At 46.4% G+C, this 18,099-nt stretch overlaps 1 protein-coding gene and 1 long non-coding RNA gene across 4 annotated transcripts in view; one reads left to right on the top strand and one right to left on the bottom strand.

The window, feature by feature from the left end:
• The window catches only part of LOC142049261 (ras GTPase-activating protein 1-like), a 132,659-nt gene that overhangs the window by 20,632 nt on the left and 93,928 nt on the right, over window positions 1-18,099 (bottom strand). For both annotated transcript variants that reach the window (XM_075076768.1, XM_075076769.1), the window contains exons 16-19: window positions 17,001-17,173; window positions 16,688-16,847; window positions 16,373-16,515; window positions 15,526-15,641 (exon numbers count right to left, since the gene is read on the bottom strand). In XM_075076768.1, the coding sequence (XP_074932869.1) occupies window positions 15,526-15,641; window positions 16,373-16,515; window positions 16,688-16,847; window positions 17,001-17,173 (592 nt within the window). The remainder of the gene's footprint in view (window positions 1-15,525; window positions 15,642-16,372; window positions 16,516-16,687; window positions 16,848-17,000; window positions 17,174-18,099) is intronic.
• Window positions 1-18,099, top strand: part of LOC142049262 (uncharacterized) — a 363,337-nt gene that overhangs the window by 255,785 nt on the left and 89,453 nt on the right. The window lies entirely within an intron of this gene.

The following is an 18,099-nucleotide window of genomic DNA, read 5'->3' as shown; positions in this document are numbered from 1 at the left end:
TCTCTGCTGTTGAGAAACTATCACGAGATGTCCAGCAACTCAAAGAAGATACGTCCTGCTCCCCACCTCTACAGAGTAGTGTCTCAGCTGTTAGGAATAAGCGTCCTTTGGCTCAAAGGAGGGGATACACACCACGGGCCACCCTATGGTTCTACCTGCGTGATCACGGAGAGGACATGATGAGGTGGGATGGCAAGCCTACCTCAACCCTACAGGCACGAGTGCGTGAACTGCAAGGAAGAACAGTCACTCAGGGAGGCTCTTCCAGGAAAGCTGCTCCAATTTCCAGTGAGCAAGTCCCCAGACAGAGGAGTAGAAGTGCAGATTTTATTTCTAAGCGTAATAGAGGGACTCCTGGTTCACATTTACAGGAAGTGAGTTGTGACTGCCATGATCAGGACTAGAGGGTCCCTGCCTCCAGCCAGGTGGAGGAAAGGGATAACCGGGCTTACTGGACTGTGTGGATCCGATGGCCTGGCACATAGGACCCACAGGAGTATAAAGCTTTAGTGGACACTGGTGCAGAGTGCACCTTAATGCCATGAAACTAAAAAGGGGCAGAACCCATCAGCATTGCTGGAGTGACAGGGGGATCCCAAGAGCTAACTGTATTGGAGGCTGAAGTGAGCCTAACTGGGAATGAGTGGCAAACACCCCATTGTGACTGGCCCCGAGGCTCCGTGCATCCTTGGCATAGACTACCTCAGGAGAGGGTATTTCAAGGACCCAAAAGGGTACAGGTGGGCTTTTGGTGTAGCTGCCTTGGAGATGGAGGAAACTAAACAGCTGTCTACCTTGCCCGGTCTCTCGAAGGACCCTTCTGTTGTGGGGTTGCTGAAGGTCAAAGAACAACAGGTGCCAACAGCCACCACAACAGTGTACCTGCAGCAATATCGCACCAACAGAGACTCTCTCATTCCCATCCGTGAGCTCAATCACCAACTGAGGAACCAAGGAGTCATCAGTAAAACCCACTCACCCTTTAACAGTCCCATATGGCCAGTACGGAAGTCTAATGGACAGTGGCTATTATCGTATATTATATTATTATATATATTATTATAAGATTAGTATATTATATTATAGTATATTAAGGGGGGGCAGTGTGCGGCTCAGGGGCAGCACGGCGTCGGGTCGGCGGGAGGCTGCGTCGCATCCGGTTTGTTTCAGCGGTTCGTTTTCCTTCCCCCCTTCCCCGGGGTGTTGCGCCTCTCGTTCTTGTCCTTTACATTGTGTTTCTGTTGTTGTTTCTTTTAATTTTAATTATTAAACTGTTCTTATCCCAACGCACGAGCGTTAGCCTTCTGATTCTCTCCCCCATCCCACCGGTGGGGGAGTGAGCGAGCGACTGTGTGGGGCTGAGTTGCCGGCTAAACCACGACACCTGCAAATGTCTGACAGAGAGTGGAAACTAACAGTGGACTCTTGTAGCCTGAATGAAGTCATGCCACAGTTGAGTGCTGCTGTACTGGGCCTGGAGGAACTCCAGTACAAGCTGGAGTCAAAGTGACTTTGGTCTGTGGATAAGGCCATGCTAGAGCAGGTACACCCCTGTGAAGGGACTGTGACCTGTAGATAAGACCATACCAGAGCAAGTATGCCCCTGTCATGGTTTAGCTGGCAGCTCAGCCCCACACAGTTGCTCGCTCACTCCCCCACCAGTAGATGGGGGAGAGAATCAGAAGGGTAACACTCGTGGGTTGGGATAAGAACAGTTTAATAATTAAAATTAAAAAACCAACAACAAAAATGCAATGGAAAGGAAAACAACGAGAGGCGTGAAACCCAGGGGGGAGAAGGAGGGGGGAGGGGAATGAACCACCAAAACAAACCGCACGTGACACAGCCACTCACCACCCAATGCCGCACCTCCCCAAGCTGCAACTGCCCCCCTTAATATACTGGTCATGATGTCACATGATATGGAATGAACATCCCATTGGCCAGTCGGGGTCAGCCGCCCCGGCCATGTCCCCGCCCCTCCCAGCCTCCCGCTGACGCGCGGGAAGCTGGGAAGGTCCCCAACCACCACAGGCACCACAGTGAAGAGAATTAACCCCTTCTCAGCCCAAACCAGCACAGCAGGCCACATGGAACTATTCAAGGGTGACTGAGTCTTGCTGATCACTCCTTGGCTCTCCAATCAGTGAATCACCTCATGGATGGGAACCAGAGAGTCTTGCTTGGTACGATACTGCCACTGCTTCAATGTCATGGTAGCAGTCAGCACCTGCTGCTCTTCAACACACAGCAATGCCACATCAGAAGGGTCCTGCAAGAGGCTGGGTAAGGCAGACAGCTGTTTGACCTTCTCCGCATCCACAGCAGCTACACCAAAGGCCCACCAGTACCCTTTTTGGTTCTTGATGTACACTCTCCTGAAACAGTCTATACCAAGGACACATGGAGGCTCCAGACCAGTCACAATAGAGTGCTTCTGCCACTTGTCCACTGTTAGGCTCACCACAGCCTCTAACACAGACAACTGTTGGGATCCCCTTGCCACTCCAGAAATAGAGATGGGTTCCATGCCCCAATATTCTGATGGCATTAGGGTACACTGTGCACCCATATCCACCAAAGCCTTATACTCCCATGGCTGTAATGTGCCAGGCCATCAATTCCACAAAGTCCAATAAACCTGGGTGTCCCTTTCCTCTGCCTGGCCAGAGGTAGGATCTCTCTCTTCCTGGTTGGAGCATTTATTACTCAGCTCCTGTAATTGCAACCCATAATTCCCTTCATTAGGATCAGCCCTTCTACTGTGTCTGAGGGTGTCATGGTTTTAGCTGGGATAGACTTAATTTTCTTCACTGAAGCTGGCATAGTGCTGTGCTTTGGATTTAGTGTGAAAACAATGTTGATAACACCCCAATGTTTTGGTTGTTGCTGGGTAGTGCTTGTACTAGTCAAGGACTTCTCTAGCTTCCCACTGGGTGCACAAGAAGCCAGGATGGGAGGAGGGCACAGCTAAGAGAGTGGATTCAAACTGACCAAAGGGATATTCCATATCATGTAACATCATGCCCAGTATGTTAACTGGGAGGGTGTCCTGGTTTCAGCTGGGATAGAGTTAAATTTCTTCGTAGTAGCTAGTATGGGACTATGTTTTGGATTTTTGCTGGAAACAGCGGTGATAATGTGGAGATGTTTTAGTTGTTGCTAAGTAGCAGTTACACTGGTCAAGGACTTTTTCAGCTCCCCGTGCTCTGCCGGGTGCACAAGAAGCTGGGAGGGGACACAGCTGGGACAGCTGACCCAAACTGACCAATGGGATATTCCATACCATATGACATCATGCCTAGTATATAAAGCTGGGGAAGAAGAAGGAAGGTGGGACATTTGGAGTAATGGCGTTTGTCTTCCCAAGTAACCGTTATGCGTGATGGAGCCCTGCTTTCCTGGAGACGGCTGAGCACCTGCCTGCCCATGGGAAGTGGTGAATGAATTCTTTGTTTTGCTTTGCTTCCGCGCGCAGTTTCTGCTTTACCTATTAAACTGTCTTTATCTCAAACCATGAGTTACCTCACTTTTACTCTTCTGATTCTCTCCCCTGTCCCACCAGGGGGGAGTGAGTGAGCGGCTGCGTGGTGCTTGGTTGCTGACTGGGGCTAAACCACGACAGAGGGGCTAGCCAGGGGAGAGGGAGGCAATCGCGGCTTGGGGAGGGGCAGCATCGGTTGGCAGGTGGTGAGCGGCTGTATCGTTTGTGTTTCTGTTTTTTTTTCCTTTTCCATTTTATTATATTATCATTATTGTCATTATTATAATCATTATTATTATAATTATTTTTATTGTAACGATTAATCTGTGCTTATCTCAACCCACAAGTTCTTTTGCTCTTCTGATTCTCCTCCCCATCCCACAGGGGTGGGGGGAGTGAGTGAGTGGCTGCATGGTGTTTAGTTGCTGACTGAGGCTGAACCACGACAGTCCATTTTGGCGCCCAATGTGGGGCACGAAGGGTTTGAGATAATAACAGTTGCTGGTCACAGCACTGATTCATCTGTTCTCAATATTAGTTTGTCCAGTCTATATCATTCTGATTGTAAAGTAGACATTAAAAATAGCTGCTGGTTTGTGTACTTTGCTGTGCTCTGCAGTGATTAGAGACGTTTTGCCTAGGAGATTTGTTATTAAAACACTGGCCTTGAGCATTCCTAGTTATTTAGGTCTTGCATGGAAGCCATTACTGTACTTCAGCTACCACCTGATGGAGACAATTACCAATTATACTTCCTCCTCTGAGAGATTTTTTATGGAGGAAATACAGAATGGCACCTTAGCTACCATCTTCTAAAATGTCTCCTGCTTCATTACAACACCTTTTCAGTATCTTGAACATCCTTGGGTAGTTAAGATACATCTGATGATATTGCTTTGGCAGGTGGTATCAGATCTGTCTAAGGTTAGTAAGCAAGTTAAGAATATAATCCAGAGGTCTGCCCCAAGGCTCGATAGCTATGGGTCGCAGGGTACGTGAGATAGTATGGGCAAATGCCTAAGACGGTGGGCACCCCCAGTGTTGTGGGACTTCACCCCTGAACAAGTGCAGAATCCTGAAAAATTAGTAGAATATATGGAGGAAGTATGTTGTCACCCTGGCAATTCCAGGGAGATACAAATCACTGCAATGTGCTGGGGCCTGGCTCATGCCTATCGAGCCCTATTTAACACTATTCAGTACCCCCAAGGGGAAGAGAAGGTCTCTGGATCTAAAAAGACAAAGACAAGGAAAGCAACAAGCACTGCGGCCACTCAGACCCCCATGACAGACACTGCAGCTACTCCAACCCCAGTGACAAGCGTTGCAGCTGAATCAGAGGACCAACCCGTGCCAGTATCACTCGCTCCTATACACAGGAAGTAATATTGGAAGAGAAAGTCAACTCATTTAGAAAGAGATGACGAAGAAGCAGGGCCATCACAAGAAGAGGAGGAGGAAGAATGTGTACAAGGAATGGAAACTACCTGATCCCTATCCTTGAGTGAGCTGCGGAATATACAAAAAGATTTTGGCTGTCGTTCAGGTAAGCACATGATCACCTGGCTGCTCTGATGCTGGGATAATGGGATCAGTAGTCTGGAATTAGAGGGGAAGGAAGCCAAACAACTGGGATCCCTCTCTAGGGAAGGGGGCATTGATAAAGCAATTGGAAAAAGAACACAAGCCCTCAGCCTCTGGAGGCAGCTCCTGTCTGTAGTGAAAGAGAGGTATCCCTTCAAAGAAGATATTGTATTTCGCCTAGGAAAACGGATGACCATGGAGAAAGGCATTCAGCATCTAAGGGAACTAGCTGTGCTTGAGGTGATTTATGGTGACCTGGACGATCAACGGTCCTCCAAAGAGCCAGATGAAGCCGAGTGCACACAACCCATGTGGCGGAAGTTTGTACGGAGTGCACCATCCTCATATGCAAACTCATTCGCAGTAATGTCCTGGAAAGACGACGAGACACCAACGGTGGCTGAGTTGACAAACTCTGGGAACATGAAGTAAATCTCTCTTCCTCGTTTGTCTCTGCTGTTGAGAAACTGTCCCGGGAGGTCCAGCAATTCAAAAAAGATATGTCCTACTCCCCACCAGTACGGACCAGTATCTCAGCCATTAGGAGTAAGCGTCCCCTGGCTCAAGAGAAGGGATACACACAACGGGGCACCCTATGGTTTTACCTGCGTGACCATGGAGAGGACATGATGAGGTGGGATGGAAAACCTACCTCAGCCTTAGAGGCACGGGTACGTGAGCTGCAAGGGAGAACAATCACTCAGGGGAGTATCTCCAGGAGAGCTGCTGCTCCAGTTTCCCGTAAGCAAGTCTCCAGACAGAGGAGCAGAAGTGCTGATTTTCCTCATGATCTTAATAGAGACACTTGTGATTCGTGTTTACAGGAAGTAAGTGACCAATACTATGATCAGGACTAGAGGGGCACTGCCTCCAGCCAGGTGGAGGAAAGGGATAACCAGGTTTACTGGACTGTGTGGATACGATGGCCTGGCACATAGGACCCACAGAGGTATAAAGCTTTAGTGGACTCCGGCGCACAGGGCACCTTAATGCCATCAAACTATATAGGGGCAGAACCCATTAGCATTGCTGGAGTGACAGGGGGATCCCAAGAGCTAACTGTATTGGAGGCCGAAGTGAGCCTCACTGGGAATGAGTGGCAAACACCCCACTGTGACTGGCCCAGAGGCTCCGTGCATCCTTGGCATAGACTACCTCAGGAGAGGGTATTTCAAGGACCCAAAAGGGTACAGGTGGGCTTTTGGAGTAGCTGCCTTGGAGACGGAGGAAATTAAACAGCTGTCTACCTTGCCTGGCCTCTCGAAGGACCCTTCTGTTGTGGGGTTGCTGAAGGTCGAAGAACAGGTGCCGATCGCAACCACAACAGTGCACTGGCGGCAATATCGCACCAACAGAAACTCTCTGATTCCCATCCGTGAGCTCAATCACCAACTGAGGAACCAAGGAGTCATCAGTAAGACCCACTCACCCTTTAACAGTCCCATATGGCCAGTGTAGAAATCTAATGGAGAGTGGAGGCTAACAGTAGACTATCGTGGCTTGAATGAAGTCACTCCGCTATTGAGTGCTGCTGTGCCAGACATGCTAGAACTTCAATACGAACTGGAGTCAAAGGCAGCCAAGTGGTATGCCACAATTGATATTGCTAATGCATTCTTCTCCATCCCTCTGGCAGCAGACTGCAGGCCACAGTTTGCTTTCACTTGAAGGGGCGTCCAGTACACCTGGAATAGACTGCCCCAGGGGTGGAAACACAGCCCTATCATTTGCCATGGACTGATCAATAATGCTTTGGAACAAGGTGGAGCTCCCGAACACCTACAATACACTGATGACATCATTGTGTGGGGTAACACAGTGGAAGAAGTTTTTGAGAAAGGAGAGAAAATAGTCCAAATCCTTCTGAAAGCTGGTTTTGCCATAAAACAAAGTAAGGTGAAGGGACCCGCACAAGAGATCCACTTCTTAGGAATCAAATGGCAAGATGGTCATCGTCAGATTCCAATGGATGTGATCAACAAAATAGCAGCCATGTCCCCACCAACTAGCAAAAAGTAAACACAAGCTTTCTTGGGCATATGGGTTTTTGGAGAATGCATATTCCACACTACAGTCTGATCGTAAGCCCTCTCTATCAAGTGACCCAGAAAAAGAATGATTTCAAATGGGGCCCTGAGCAACGACAAGCCTTTGAACAGATTAAACAGGAGGTAGTTCATGCAGTAGCCCTTGGGGCAGTCTGCGCAGGACAAGATTTACTAAAATTGTGCTCTACACCGCAGCTAGGGAGAGTGGTCCTACCTGGAGCCTCTGGCAGAAAGCACATGGGGATACCTGAGGTTGACCCCTAGGGTTTTGAAGTCGGGGATACAGAGGGTCCGAAGCCTGCTATACTCCAACTGAAAAAGAGATATTGGCAGCATATGAAGGGGTCTGAGCTGCTTCAGAAGTGGTTGATACTGAAGCACAGCTGCCCCTGGCACCCCAACTGCTGGTGCTGGGCTGGATGTTCAAAGGAAACGTCCCCTCTACACACCATGCAACTGATGCTACATGGAGTAAATGGGTTGCACTGATCACCCAGCGGGCTCGAGTAGGAAACCCCAGTCGCCCAGGAATCTTGGAAGTGATTATGGACTGGCCAGAAGGCAAAGATTTTGGATTATCACCAGAGAAGGAGGTGACATGTGCTGAAGAAGCCTCACTGTATAACAAACTGCCAGAAAATGAGAAGCAATATGCCTTCTTCACTGGTGGGTCCTGTAGTCTTGTGGGGAAGCACCGGAGATGGAAGGCTGCTGTATGGAGTCCTATATGACAAGTTGCAGAAACTGCTGAAGGAGAAGGTGAATTGAGCCAGTTTGCAGAGGTAAGGGCCATCCAGCTGGCCTTAGACATTGCTGAATGGGAAAAGTTGCCAGTGCTCTATCTCTATACTGACTCCTGGACGGTGGCAAATGCCCTGTGGGGGTGGTTACAGCAGTGGAAGCAGAGCAACTGGCAGCGCAGAGGCAAACCCATCTGGGCTGTCACATTGTGGCAAGATATTGCTGCCCAGGTAGAGAATCTTGTTGTAAAGGTACATCATGTGGATGCTCACATCCCCAGGAGTCGGGCCACTGAAGAACATTGGAACAACCAGCAGGTAGAGCAGGCTGCCAAGATTGAAGTGGCTGAGGTGGATCTGGACTGGCAACATAAGGATGAACTATTTCTAGCTCGGTGGGCCCATGACACCTCAGGCCATCAAGGGAGAGATGCAACATACAGGTGGGCTCGTGATCGAGGGGCGGACTTGACCATGGACGCTATTGTGCAGGTTACCCATGAATGTGACACATGCGCTGCAATCAAGCACGCAAAGCGGGTAAAGCCTCTGTGGTATGGGGGATGATGGTTGTAGTATAAATATGGGGAGGCCTGGCAAATTGATTATATATATCACACTCCCACCAACCCGCCAAGGCAAGCGCCGTGTGCTTACAATGGTGGATGCAACCACTGGCTGGAAACATATCCCGTGCCCCATGCCACTGCCGGGAACACTATCCTGGGTCTCGAAAAACAAGTGCTGTGGCGACATGGCACCCCAGAGAGAATTGAGTCAGACAATGGGACTCATTTCCGAAATAACCTCATAGACAGCTGGGCCAAAGAGCACGGCATTGAGTGGGTGTATCACATCCCTCCCCTATCATGCACCAGCCTCTGGGAAAGTAAAACGATACAATGGACTATTAAAAACTACACTGAGAGCAATGGTGGGTGGAATATTTAAACACTGGGATACACATTTAGCAATAGGCACCTGGTTAGTCACCACTAAGGGATCTGCCAAGCGAGCTGGCCCTGCCCAGTCAGAACCCTTATGTACTGTGGAAGGGGATAGAGTCCCTGTAGTGCACATAAAAAATATGTTGGGGAAAACTGTCTGGGTTCTTCCTGCCTCAGGAAAAGGCAAACCCATTCATTTGATTGCGTTTGCTCAAGGACCTGGGTACACTTGGTGGGTGATGTGGGAGGATGGAGGAGTCCGGTGTGTACCTCAAGGGGATTTGATTTTGGGGGAAAACAGCCAATGAACTGAATAATATGCTGTTAATTGTTATATAATATTGTATGTCATCACTACTATGGTTGCTATATGGCATATCAATGGTATCATGCTGGGAATCTCCCAAATTAATAAAAGAAATGGACTTTCTATTGAACGAAGCAAAGTGGAGCAGTGAGAGAACAAGGACTAACAGTGCAGCAGTGATGGAATGAGGACTGACTTCAGCATGCAACAATCCAACACCACACACAGCACCTCTCTGAAAGAATCGTACAATAGTTGGAACCGAAAGTCATGGACTAAATGAACTCAATGGACATTTCACGGACATTTTACAGGGGTGGTCCATAGACTAGGGGAATGATAAATGAAATCTGTATATTCTGTTAAAGGATCAGAAGGCGGGTAGTGGTTATTGAAATTATATTGGATAGTATGGGACCTGAGCATGGTGTAAATGATATGGAATAAGGGGTGGATACTGTCATGGTTTTAGCTGGGATAGAGTTCATTTTCTTCACTGCAGCTGGCATAGTGCTGTGCTTTGGACTTAGTATGAAAACAATGTTGAGATAACACACAGGTGTTTTGGTTGTTGATAGGTAGTGCTTATAGTAGTCAAGGACATTTCTAGCTTCCCATGCTCTGCCAGGTGCACAAGAAGCTGGGAGGGGAGGGGGCACAGCTAAGAGAGTGGATTCAAACTGGCCAAAGGGATATTCCATATCATGTAACGTCATGCCCAGTATGTTAACTGGGAGGGGCTGGCCGGGGAACAGGGGAAGCAGTCGCAGCTCGGGGAGGGGCAGCATTGGTCAGTGGGTGGTGAGCGGTTGTATTGTGTGTGTTTCAGGTTTTTTTCCTTTTTCATTTTATTATATTGTCATTATTGTCATTATTATAATAATCATTATTATTATAATTATTATTTTTATTGTAATTTTTAAACTGTGCTTATCTCAACCCACATGTTCTTTTGCTCTTCTGATTCTCCTCCCCATCGCACAGGGGTGAGGGGCGAATGAGCGAGCGGCTGCGTAGTGTCTAGTTGCTGACTGAGGCTGAACCACGACAGAGGGATTGCTCAACAGCAACTGGAATAGTAATCTTCTCTGGATGGAGCCTTTTCGGCTGCTGTTTTTCCTTGGAATTCATGTATGTGGTCTTCTAGGTTTGAGGTAGGTGCAGTGCCCCACTTCCCCATGTCTTCCCTGTGGTTGCAGAACTAGAACCACAGGTTAGCACATGGCATGTGCCCACAGTTCCCTTTCCCTTGAGCAGAGAAAGGCTGATTTCATATGGCACTTTTGATAGCTGAGACACCAGGCTGTAGGGGTAAGAAGAAAGAGGTATTCTCTTCAAGTTGCTGGAACTGTTGGTACAGTTTCTCCGCAGCTGAGACACACGACTGTAGGGTCAGGGAGGAAGAGAGACTCTCTTCAGAGCACCAGAGCTGGCAGGCCAGTCTTTCCACAGTTGGTGCCTTGATGTCTGTCCAGTACATTATCACCAGGGTGCTGGCATACAATGTCAGTGTTCCATACAAACTTCTGCCACATGGACTGCAAGTACTGCACTTCATCTGGATCTTTGGAGGCCTGGTTATTGTCCATGTTGCTGTAGGTCACCTCCAGCACCACTAATTCCCTCAGATACTGAATACCTTCCTCAGTCATGGCCCACTTGCTTTGGCAGTTTACAAGACCTTCCCTGAGAGGGTATTTTGTCTTTACGCTCAACAGAAGCCACTTCCAGAGGCTGTGGATTGTTGCCCCTCTTTCAGTCCCTTTGTTGATTCCATGGTCCCTTGTTATGGATGCCAGCTGCCAATCTTCCCTACCTTCTAATTCCTGACTGTTGGCCCCAATATCCCAGCATTGGAGCAACCAGGTGATAATTTGCTCATCTGGCTGGTAGCCATAATCTTTCCACATATCTCACAGCTTGCTCAAGGGACTGGGTGATTTCTGACTCGTTTATAATTTCAGCCTCTTCACAGAATGGTTTGGGTTGGAAGGGGCCTTTAGAGGTCATCTAGTCCAACCGTCCTGCAGTGAGCAGGGACATCTTCAACTAGATCAGGTTCCTCAGAGCCCAGTCCAACTCGACCTTGAATGTCTCTCGGGATACGGCATCTGCCACCTCTCTGGGCAACCTGTTCCAGTGTTTCACCACCCTCATAGTAAAAAATTTCTTCCTTATATCCAGTCTAAATCTACCCTCCTTTAGTTTAAAACCATTACCCCTTGTCCTGTTACAATAGGCCTTGCTAAAGAGTTCATCCCCATCCTTCCTATAGTCCCCCTTTAAGTACTGAAAGGCCACAATAAGGTCTCCCCACAGCCTTCTCTTCTCCAGGCTGAACAACCCCAACTCTCTCAGCCTGTCCTCATAGGAGAGGTGCTCCAGTCCTTGGATCATTTTTGCGGCCCTCCTCTGGACCCACTCCAACAGTTCCATATATCCTTCTTGTGTTGAGGGCTCCAGAGCTGGACACAGTACTCCAGGTGGGGTCTCACCAGAGCAGAGTAGAGGGGCAGAATCACCTCCCTCGACCTGCTGGCCACGCTTCTTTTGATGCAGCCCAGGATATGGTTGGCCTTCTGGGCTGCGAGCAAACATTGTTGGCTCATGTCCAGCTTTTCATCCCCCAGTGCCCTCAAGTCCTTCTCTGCAGGGCTGCTCTCAATCTCTTCATCCACCAGCCTGTACTGATATTGGGGGTTGCCCCAACCCAGGTGCAGGACCTTGCACTTGGCCCTGTTGAACCTCATGAGGTTCACATGGGCCCACCCCTCCAGCTTGTCCAGGTCTCTTTGGATGAGATCCCATCCTTCTGGTGTGTCAACTGCACCACTCAGCTTGGTGCCATCTGCAAACTTGCTGAGGGTGCACTCGATCCCACTATGTCATTGATGAAGATATTAAATAGTACTGGTCCCAGTATGGACCCTTGAGGCACATCACTTCCTTCTCCTGTTCTTGTGGCTGCTCTGTTGCAGAACAGGCTGCCCCTTCTGATTCTTCCTCCTGCTCTCCCCTCAGGAGGAGTTTCTTCCTCCCTTACTAAATTTGTGGACCTCTACTTCCACTGTTTCTTCTTGACTATAGGAATGACTGTTATAGTTGAGGGTTCGGTCTCTGGCTTAGCTACAGTGTCTGTTTCTATGTCCTCAGATCCAGAAACCCTCTTGAGCCCTCAGAGGCTCAGTAGGGGTAGAGCAGGCCCCAGCACAATGCTAGAAGTTGTGCCTCTAATATAGACAAGGCATCATTTCTTCAAGTGTTCTGTCACTTCAGTACCACTCCACGCCTGTTCAGGTTTCAAGTCCCACACCATTGGAGGTGGGGGGTGGGGAACGCTCTAGGTACCTGCCCAAGTTCTCCCCCATACTTTGCCACCCATGACTCATGTGCCTCAGGGCACATCCCTGTGTGGCATTAGTCGGTTACCCTTTTGAAAAGCTGGAATTAGATTCACAACACATACCAATATAAGCATTCTGGTTACACAAGGATATTCCAGAAACTGAAGAGCCATTGTAGCAAGGCAGGAAACATCTACCCCTGAGGAGAAGAAAGAGGAGCTGCCATTCTTCATTTCCCCCACAAAATGTTTCCCGGAGAAGACGACGAAAAAGGTGTAATTGTTAATTGTCTCTGAGAGTTGGTTCCCAGAGTACTGGGACAACAGCAATGCATAGCACAAACACCAGATTAGGGTCAAGGCCAGTGCTTTTACCATAGGTCTCCCAGGCAAAACACAACAAAGTGATAAACAGCACAGCAAACTGCAAAAGCCAAAAGCAGCCATTAACGAGCTCTAGAGTTTGAGGTAGAGCAAGAGATGGACCATGCCATGGAGCAGATGATGGAACAAATAAACCAGTATTGATAACAAACAAGTCAACATTGTGACCAGCAAGAGCAAGTAACAACTTGCCAAGTAACAACTAAACAGCTATAACAACTATAAATGTAGTCTAGCACACTCTAGCACACTCAGACCAAATCTGTCATCATCTAGAACCTCTCAAGCTTCACATTGGGCACCAGAAAGGACTGTGGTGGTTGACCCCGGCCAGCTGCTAAGCCCCCACCCAGTCATTTGCTCACTCCCCCTCAGCAGGATAGGGGAAAGATCCAGAAGGGCAAAAGCAAGAAAAACTCGTGGGCTGACATAAAGACAATAGGTGAAGTGAAGCTGCACATGCAACAAGCAAAGCATTGGAATTCATTCACTACTTTCCATTGGCAGGCAGGTGTCCAGCCGCTTCCTGGAAAACTGGGGCTCATCATGCATAACAGTTACTTGGGAAGACAAATGCCATAACCCTGAACACCCCCCTTCCTCCTCCTTTTCCCCAGCTTTTATTGCTCAGCATGACATCATATGGTATGGAATATCCCTTTGGTCAGTTGGGGTCAAGCTGTCCTGGTTGCGTGCCCTCCCAACCACTTATGCACCCACAGTCTACTTTTTTTTTTTTTTGGGGGGGGGGGGGCAGCGGCGGGGCGGGACACGACACAACACACCACACGGGACGGGATGGGACGGACACCAGCAGGCAGCAGCTGAGTAACAAAAAGGAGGACAAAAAAAAAAAGGAAACCTCCACACTCTGCAAATACTGCTCAGCAGTAGCCAAAAATACTGGTGTAATTTACCCTGTTTTAGTCACAAATCCAAAACACAGCACCATACCAGCTACTATGAAGAAAATTAACTCCATCCCAGCCAGACCCAGTACACAACACAAAATTCAGCATTTTGTTTATGTTAAAAGCTAATGATAAAATAGCGAAAGAAAACTTAGTGCTATGCACTTCTTATTCCGTGGTTTCAGTCTGAAAAAGTTATTTTAGCTTTTTTAAAAAAAGGAAAAAAATAACTTGTGCATTTCCCTGATAAAGAGAAGTTATCACAGCAGGGTGTCATTCTAATACCACCCGTCTGTATTTTTAATGCTGTCAATAATTTCATCTCTTTTTCAGAGTAGGAGGACTGGAAAGAATTTGTAACGAACTTAAATATATACAGTTGCCTGATACCTAGTACTGTCCTCTACCTCTTTGTGGAGATAATATATTGATATTTTAATTTTTTTCTTCTTTCTCTGACCCCTTGGATCTAGTAGCTTCTGCCTCAAAGAAAAGCACGTGTGATAGCCAAAAGCTTTAGTTCTGTACTGGGTTTGCATGGCAAGGTTTTGGTAGTGGGGGGGCTACAGGGGTAGTTTCTGTAAGAAGTTGAGAGAAGCTTCCCCTATGTCCGATAGAGCCAGTTCCAGCCGGCTCCAAGACGAACCCACCACTAGCCAAGGCTGAACCAATCAGTGACGGCGGTAGCACCTCTGTGATAATGTATTTAAGAAGGGGAAAAAACTGCTGTGGAAGAGCAGCTGGAAGAGAGGAGTGAGAATATGCGAGAGAAACAACCCTGCAGACACCAAGGTCAGTGAAGAAGGACAGGGAGGAGGTGCTCCAGGCGCTGAAGCAGAGATTCCCCTGCAGCCCATGGTAAAGACCATGGTGATGCAGGCTGTCCCCCTGCAGCCCATGGAGGTTAAAGGTGGAACAGATATCCACCTGCAGCCCATGGAGGACCCCACGCCAGAGCAGGTAGGTGCGTCCAAAGGAGGCTGTGAACCCGTGGAGAGTCTCTGCTGGAGCAGGCTCCTGGTAGGACCTGTGGACCCATGGAGAGAGGAGCTCACACTGGAGCAGGTTTGCTGGCAGGACTTGTGACCCCATGGGGGACCCACGCTGGAGCAGTTAGTGAAGAACTGCAGCCTGTGGGAAGGACCCATGTTGGAGAACTTCATGGAGGACTGTCTCCCCACTCTGGAGCAGGAAAACAGTGCAAGGAGGAAAGAGTGGCAGAGACAACGTGTGATGAACTGACCGCAATCCCCATTCCTCATCTCCCTGCGCCGCTTGAGGGGGGAGGAGGTAGAGAAAATCAGGAGTGAATTTGAGCCTGGGAAGAAGGGAGTGGTGGTGGGAAGGTGTTTTAAGATTTGGTTTTCTTTCCCATTATTCTACTCTGATTTTGATTGGCAATAAAAATAATTTAATTTCCTCGAGTCAAGTCTGTTTTGCCTGTGACAGTAATTGGTGAGTGATCTCCCCCTGTCCTTATCTCAACCCACAAGCCTTTTGTTATATTTTCTCTCCCCTGTCCAGCTGAGGAGGGGGAGCTGTAGAGTGGCTTGGTGGGCACCTAGCATCCCACCAAGGTCAACCCACCACATGTGCAAAAAGCACAATTCATTCAAGTGTTATTTTTTTTCTCTGTACATATAACATCCCTAAAGAAATTAGTCTTAGGACTGATTAGCATAAGATAAACAAATAAGAACACCATTTTATGGTGCAATGTAAATCACACAAACAGCAATTTTCAAGTACAAATTTGAACAGAATAGTGCAAACTTACGGAGGCAGTATCTCTGCAGCCATGAATATTTTCTCCACCAATTCTGAAAGTATACTGAGTAGATGTGCCAAATTAGTGTTTACATCTTCATTTTTTTCTAATTTTGAGGGGTTTAACTAAAAATGAAAGGAAAAAATATTGTTTCTTCTCTTGAATAGAACTACACATAGAATTTGATATTACACACTGAATACTATTTCAAAATAAATATTCTACTCTTGTACAAATCTCAGACTTGTACAGAACTTATAAATCTGCTTCAAGGGTTAGCCAGAAAACTAATGTGAAAAAGCAATTTTTTAGAGTTCTAGTGTGCTGTGCTTTTAACAGCACAGACATTTAACACTATCCATACCTACCCATCTTTTTTTAACTATATATATTTTCATATCTTTTAATCCAGTCTTCTGAAGACACCCTCCCCTTCTGTAATTAAGTTCAGGTGAAACAGAAGATAGGAGGGTAATTTTAGAAAGAAAGATAGGATCTAACACAAGCAGTTAATGTAAGGGAGTTTTAAAATGAAACTAAGTTCAGACATTGACTTCTAGTATATCTGGAGCTTACCACAAGTTATTTAGGGTAGGCCACTGAGTAACTGCTACAAAAGAACCTACAATTGCTAAAGACTAAATACATAATTTAATGAAATTTGAGTTAAAAAACTTATTTAAAAGTGATGCTATGAACATTGTTCAAGCTAACATTTAGAAAAAACTCATAAGCAGTTCAGTTCCGGTACTGAAATGATTTCCAAAGGATTAATAAATGCTTCCAAAGCAAAGAACCAGTAGATCATAACTTCAACAAATCAAAATTTTTAAGAAAACATAGTTCAAGGTATCACCTCACAGGACTGCTTGCTCTCCATTATCTTTAATATACTGTCTTTCAGTGCATGGTGAACAAAACGTGTTGCTGTGGCTTTCATATATTGCTCCATAAGTGTACTTGCTAAAGTGGTGGCACGAAACAAAGTAGTAGCTTCATCTGAAAAAAAAATTAAGTGAAAAGTTGGGAAAAGGAGACAACAAAAAGCAGAGGGAAAAAATATGCTGTGTTCACAGTTTGATATATGATGTAATTAAGGGAGGAGACAGAAACAAAGACATGGGGGCCCTTCCCGCCCCAGAGTTTCAGTAAATGTTAATTAGTACAGTACCTTCCATGCTTATTTCCCTGTCATTCAGTGTTCGTAACAACAGTGACTCAAGCTTTTCATGAAGAAAAATCTTCAATAAAATGCCAGCCAACAGTGTTCTATCCTGTCCACAAACATGTGATAAGGCATAGACTACATGCATCTCTTTCTGGAGTATGAGCTGAAAGAAAACCAGAATAATGTTCAGAAACTTGTCCTAACATAACAGTCATTACAAATTCTACTTAGTGATGTCTCTTAATGTTTTTGAAATCTCTCTCAAACACAGAGAAAGTTAATTTTGACAGAAAAACTGAGGAAACAAGCTTAATACCTCTTTAAACTCACTGTATTCCTCTTCTGGCATGATCTTCTCCATAGAATATCGTGCTCGAACACGCAAAGATCCTGGCTCAATACCCTTCAGTGGTATATGGGAACTGAGTTGAAACCACTCATCTGTTGCTTGTCCTTTCTGTAATCGACTTAATTGGCAACGCATAAACACTTTAGGAAAAAAGCATTAAGTAGGTTATCTCCAGCAAAACAGTGCTAGTATTGAATAAAAAAAGTTTGTTTTCAGCACATTATCTTGTTTCAGCAAGAGTATTAATAAAAAATGATCAATATTTGTGCCATCAAATATATTGACAGATTATCTCTTAGATGGTTTAACAGACTCCTGAAAACTGAAGCTGAAATATAAAGCATGCTGTAAACAATGTATACACACAGATATTAACAAAGTTTTCTTTTTAACACCCAAATAGGGGAAAAAGCCCACCTCTCCCCTAGCAAACCTAGGCAGCAATCAGAAAATTAAAACAGGTAAAGTGATTAGAAGTCATTGTCCTCTTATGAGCCCAAGGCTTCAAACCTCCATTAGGTCTGCTCTTGAACCACTTTGTTACTATTTTTAGTATTTATTATTAGCATTACTACATCTTTCCCAAATATTGCCAGATGCATTTCCTTAATACTTAGGAACTCCCAGGTTAAGGTTGTAACAGTTTATGCAAACCATATATAAAAAAAAGCATTCCCAGACAGCTTACTGCCCAAATAATGACAAAAGTCAACCAAGAATGACAAAATCATTAATTCACTTTTTTTGTGGTGTTGGTACCTTAAAATTACTAAGCAATGACCTGCACCAGCCTATTCAACCATAATTGAAAGTCTGGTCTGACAGCTCACTGGTAAGCTGCATCAATCAGACCACTGACCATTCCAAAATAAGCACATGCCCTCCTAAACTGAGTTACTTCACATAGAAGGGCCCCAGATGCTTGCAGAGATACCATTCTACTTATGATATACCCACAAAGTTCCAAGAGGAGATACACAGTTTCAGTTTCACATTTAGCCTGTCAGACTGTCTGGAACTTCCAAGCAAACACCTTTTTCCCTGCAACTCTCAATGAAATCTACTT

This window comes from Phalacrocorax aristotelis, chromosome W (assembly GCF_949628215.1).
Source record: "Phalacrocorax aristotelis chromosome W, bGulAri2.1, whole genome shotgun sequence".
In the NCBI taxonomy this organism is placed as follows: domain Eukaryota; kingdom Metazoa; phylum Chordata; class Aves; order Suliformes; family Phalacrocoracidae; genus Phalacrocorax; species Phalacrocorax aristotelis.
The sequence above is the reverse complement of the archived record's forward strand: the minus strand, read 5'-3'. Positions and strand labels throughout refer to the sequence as shown.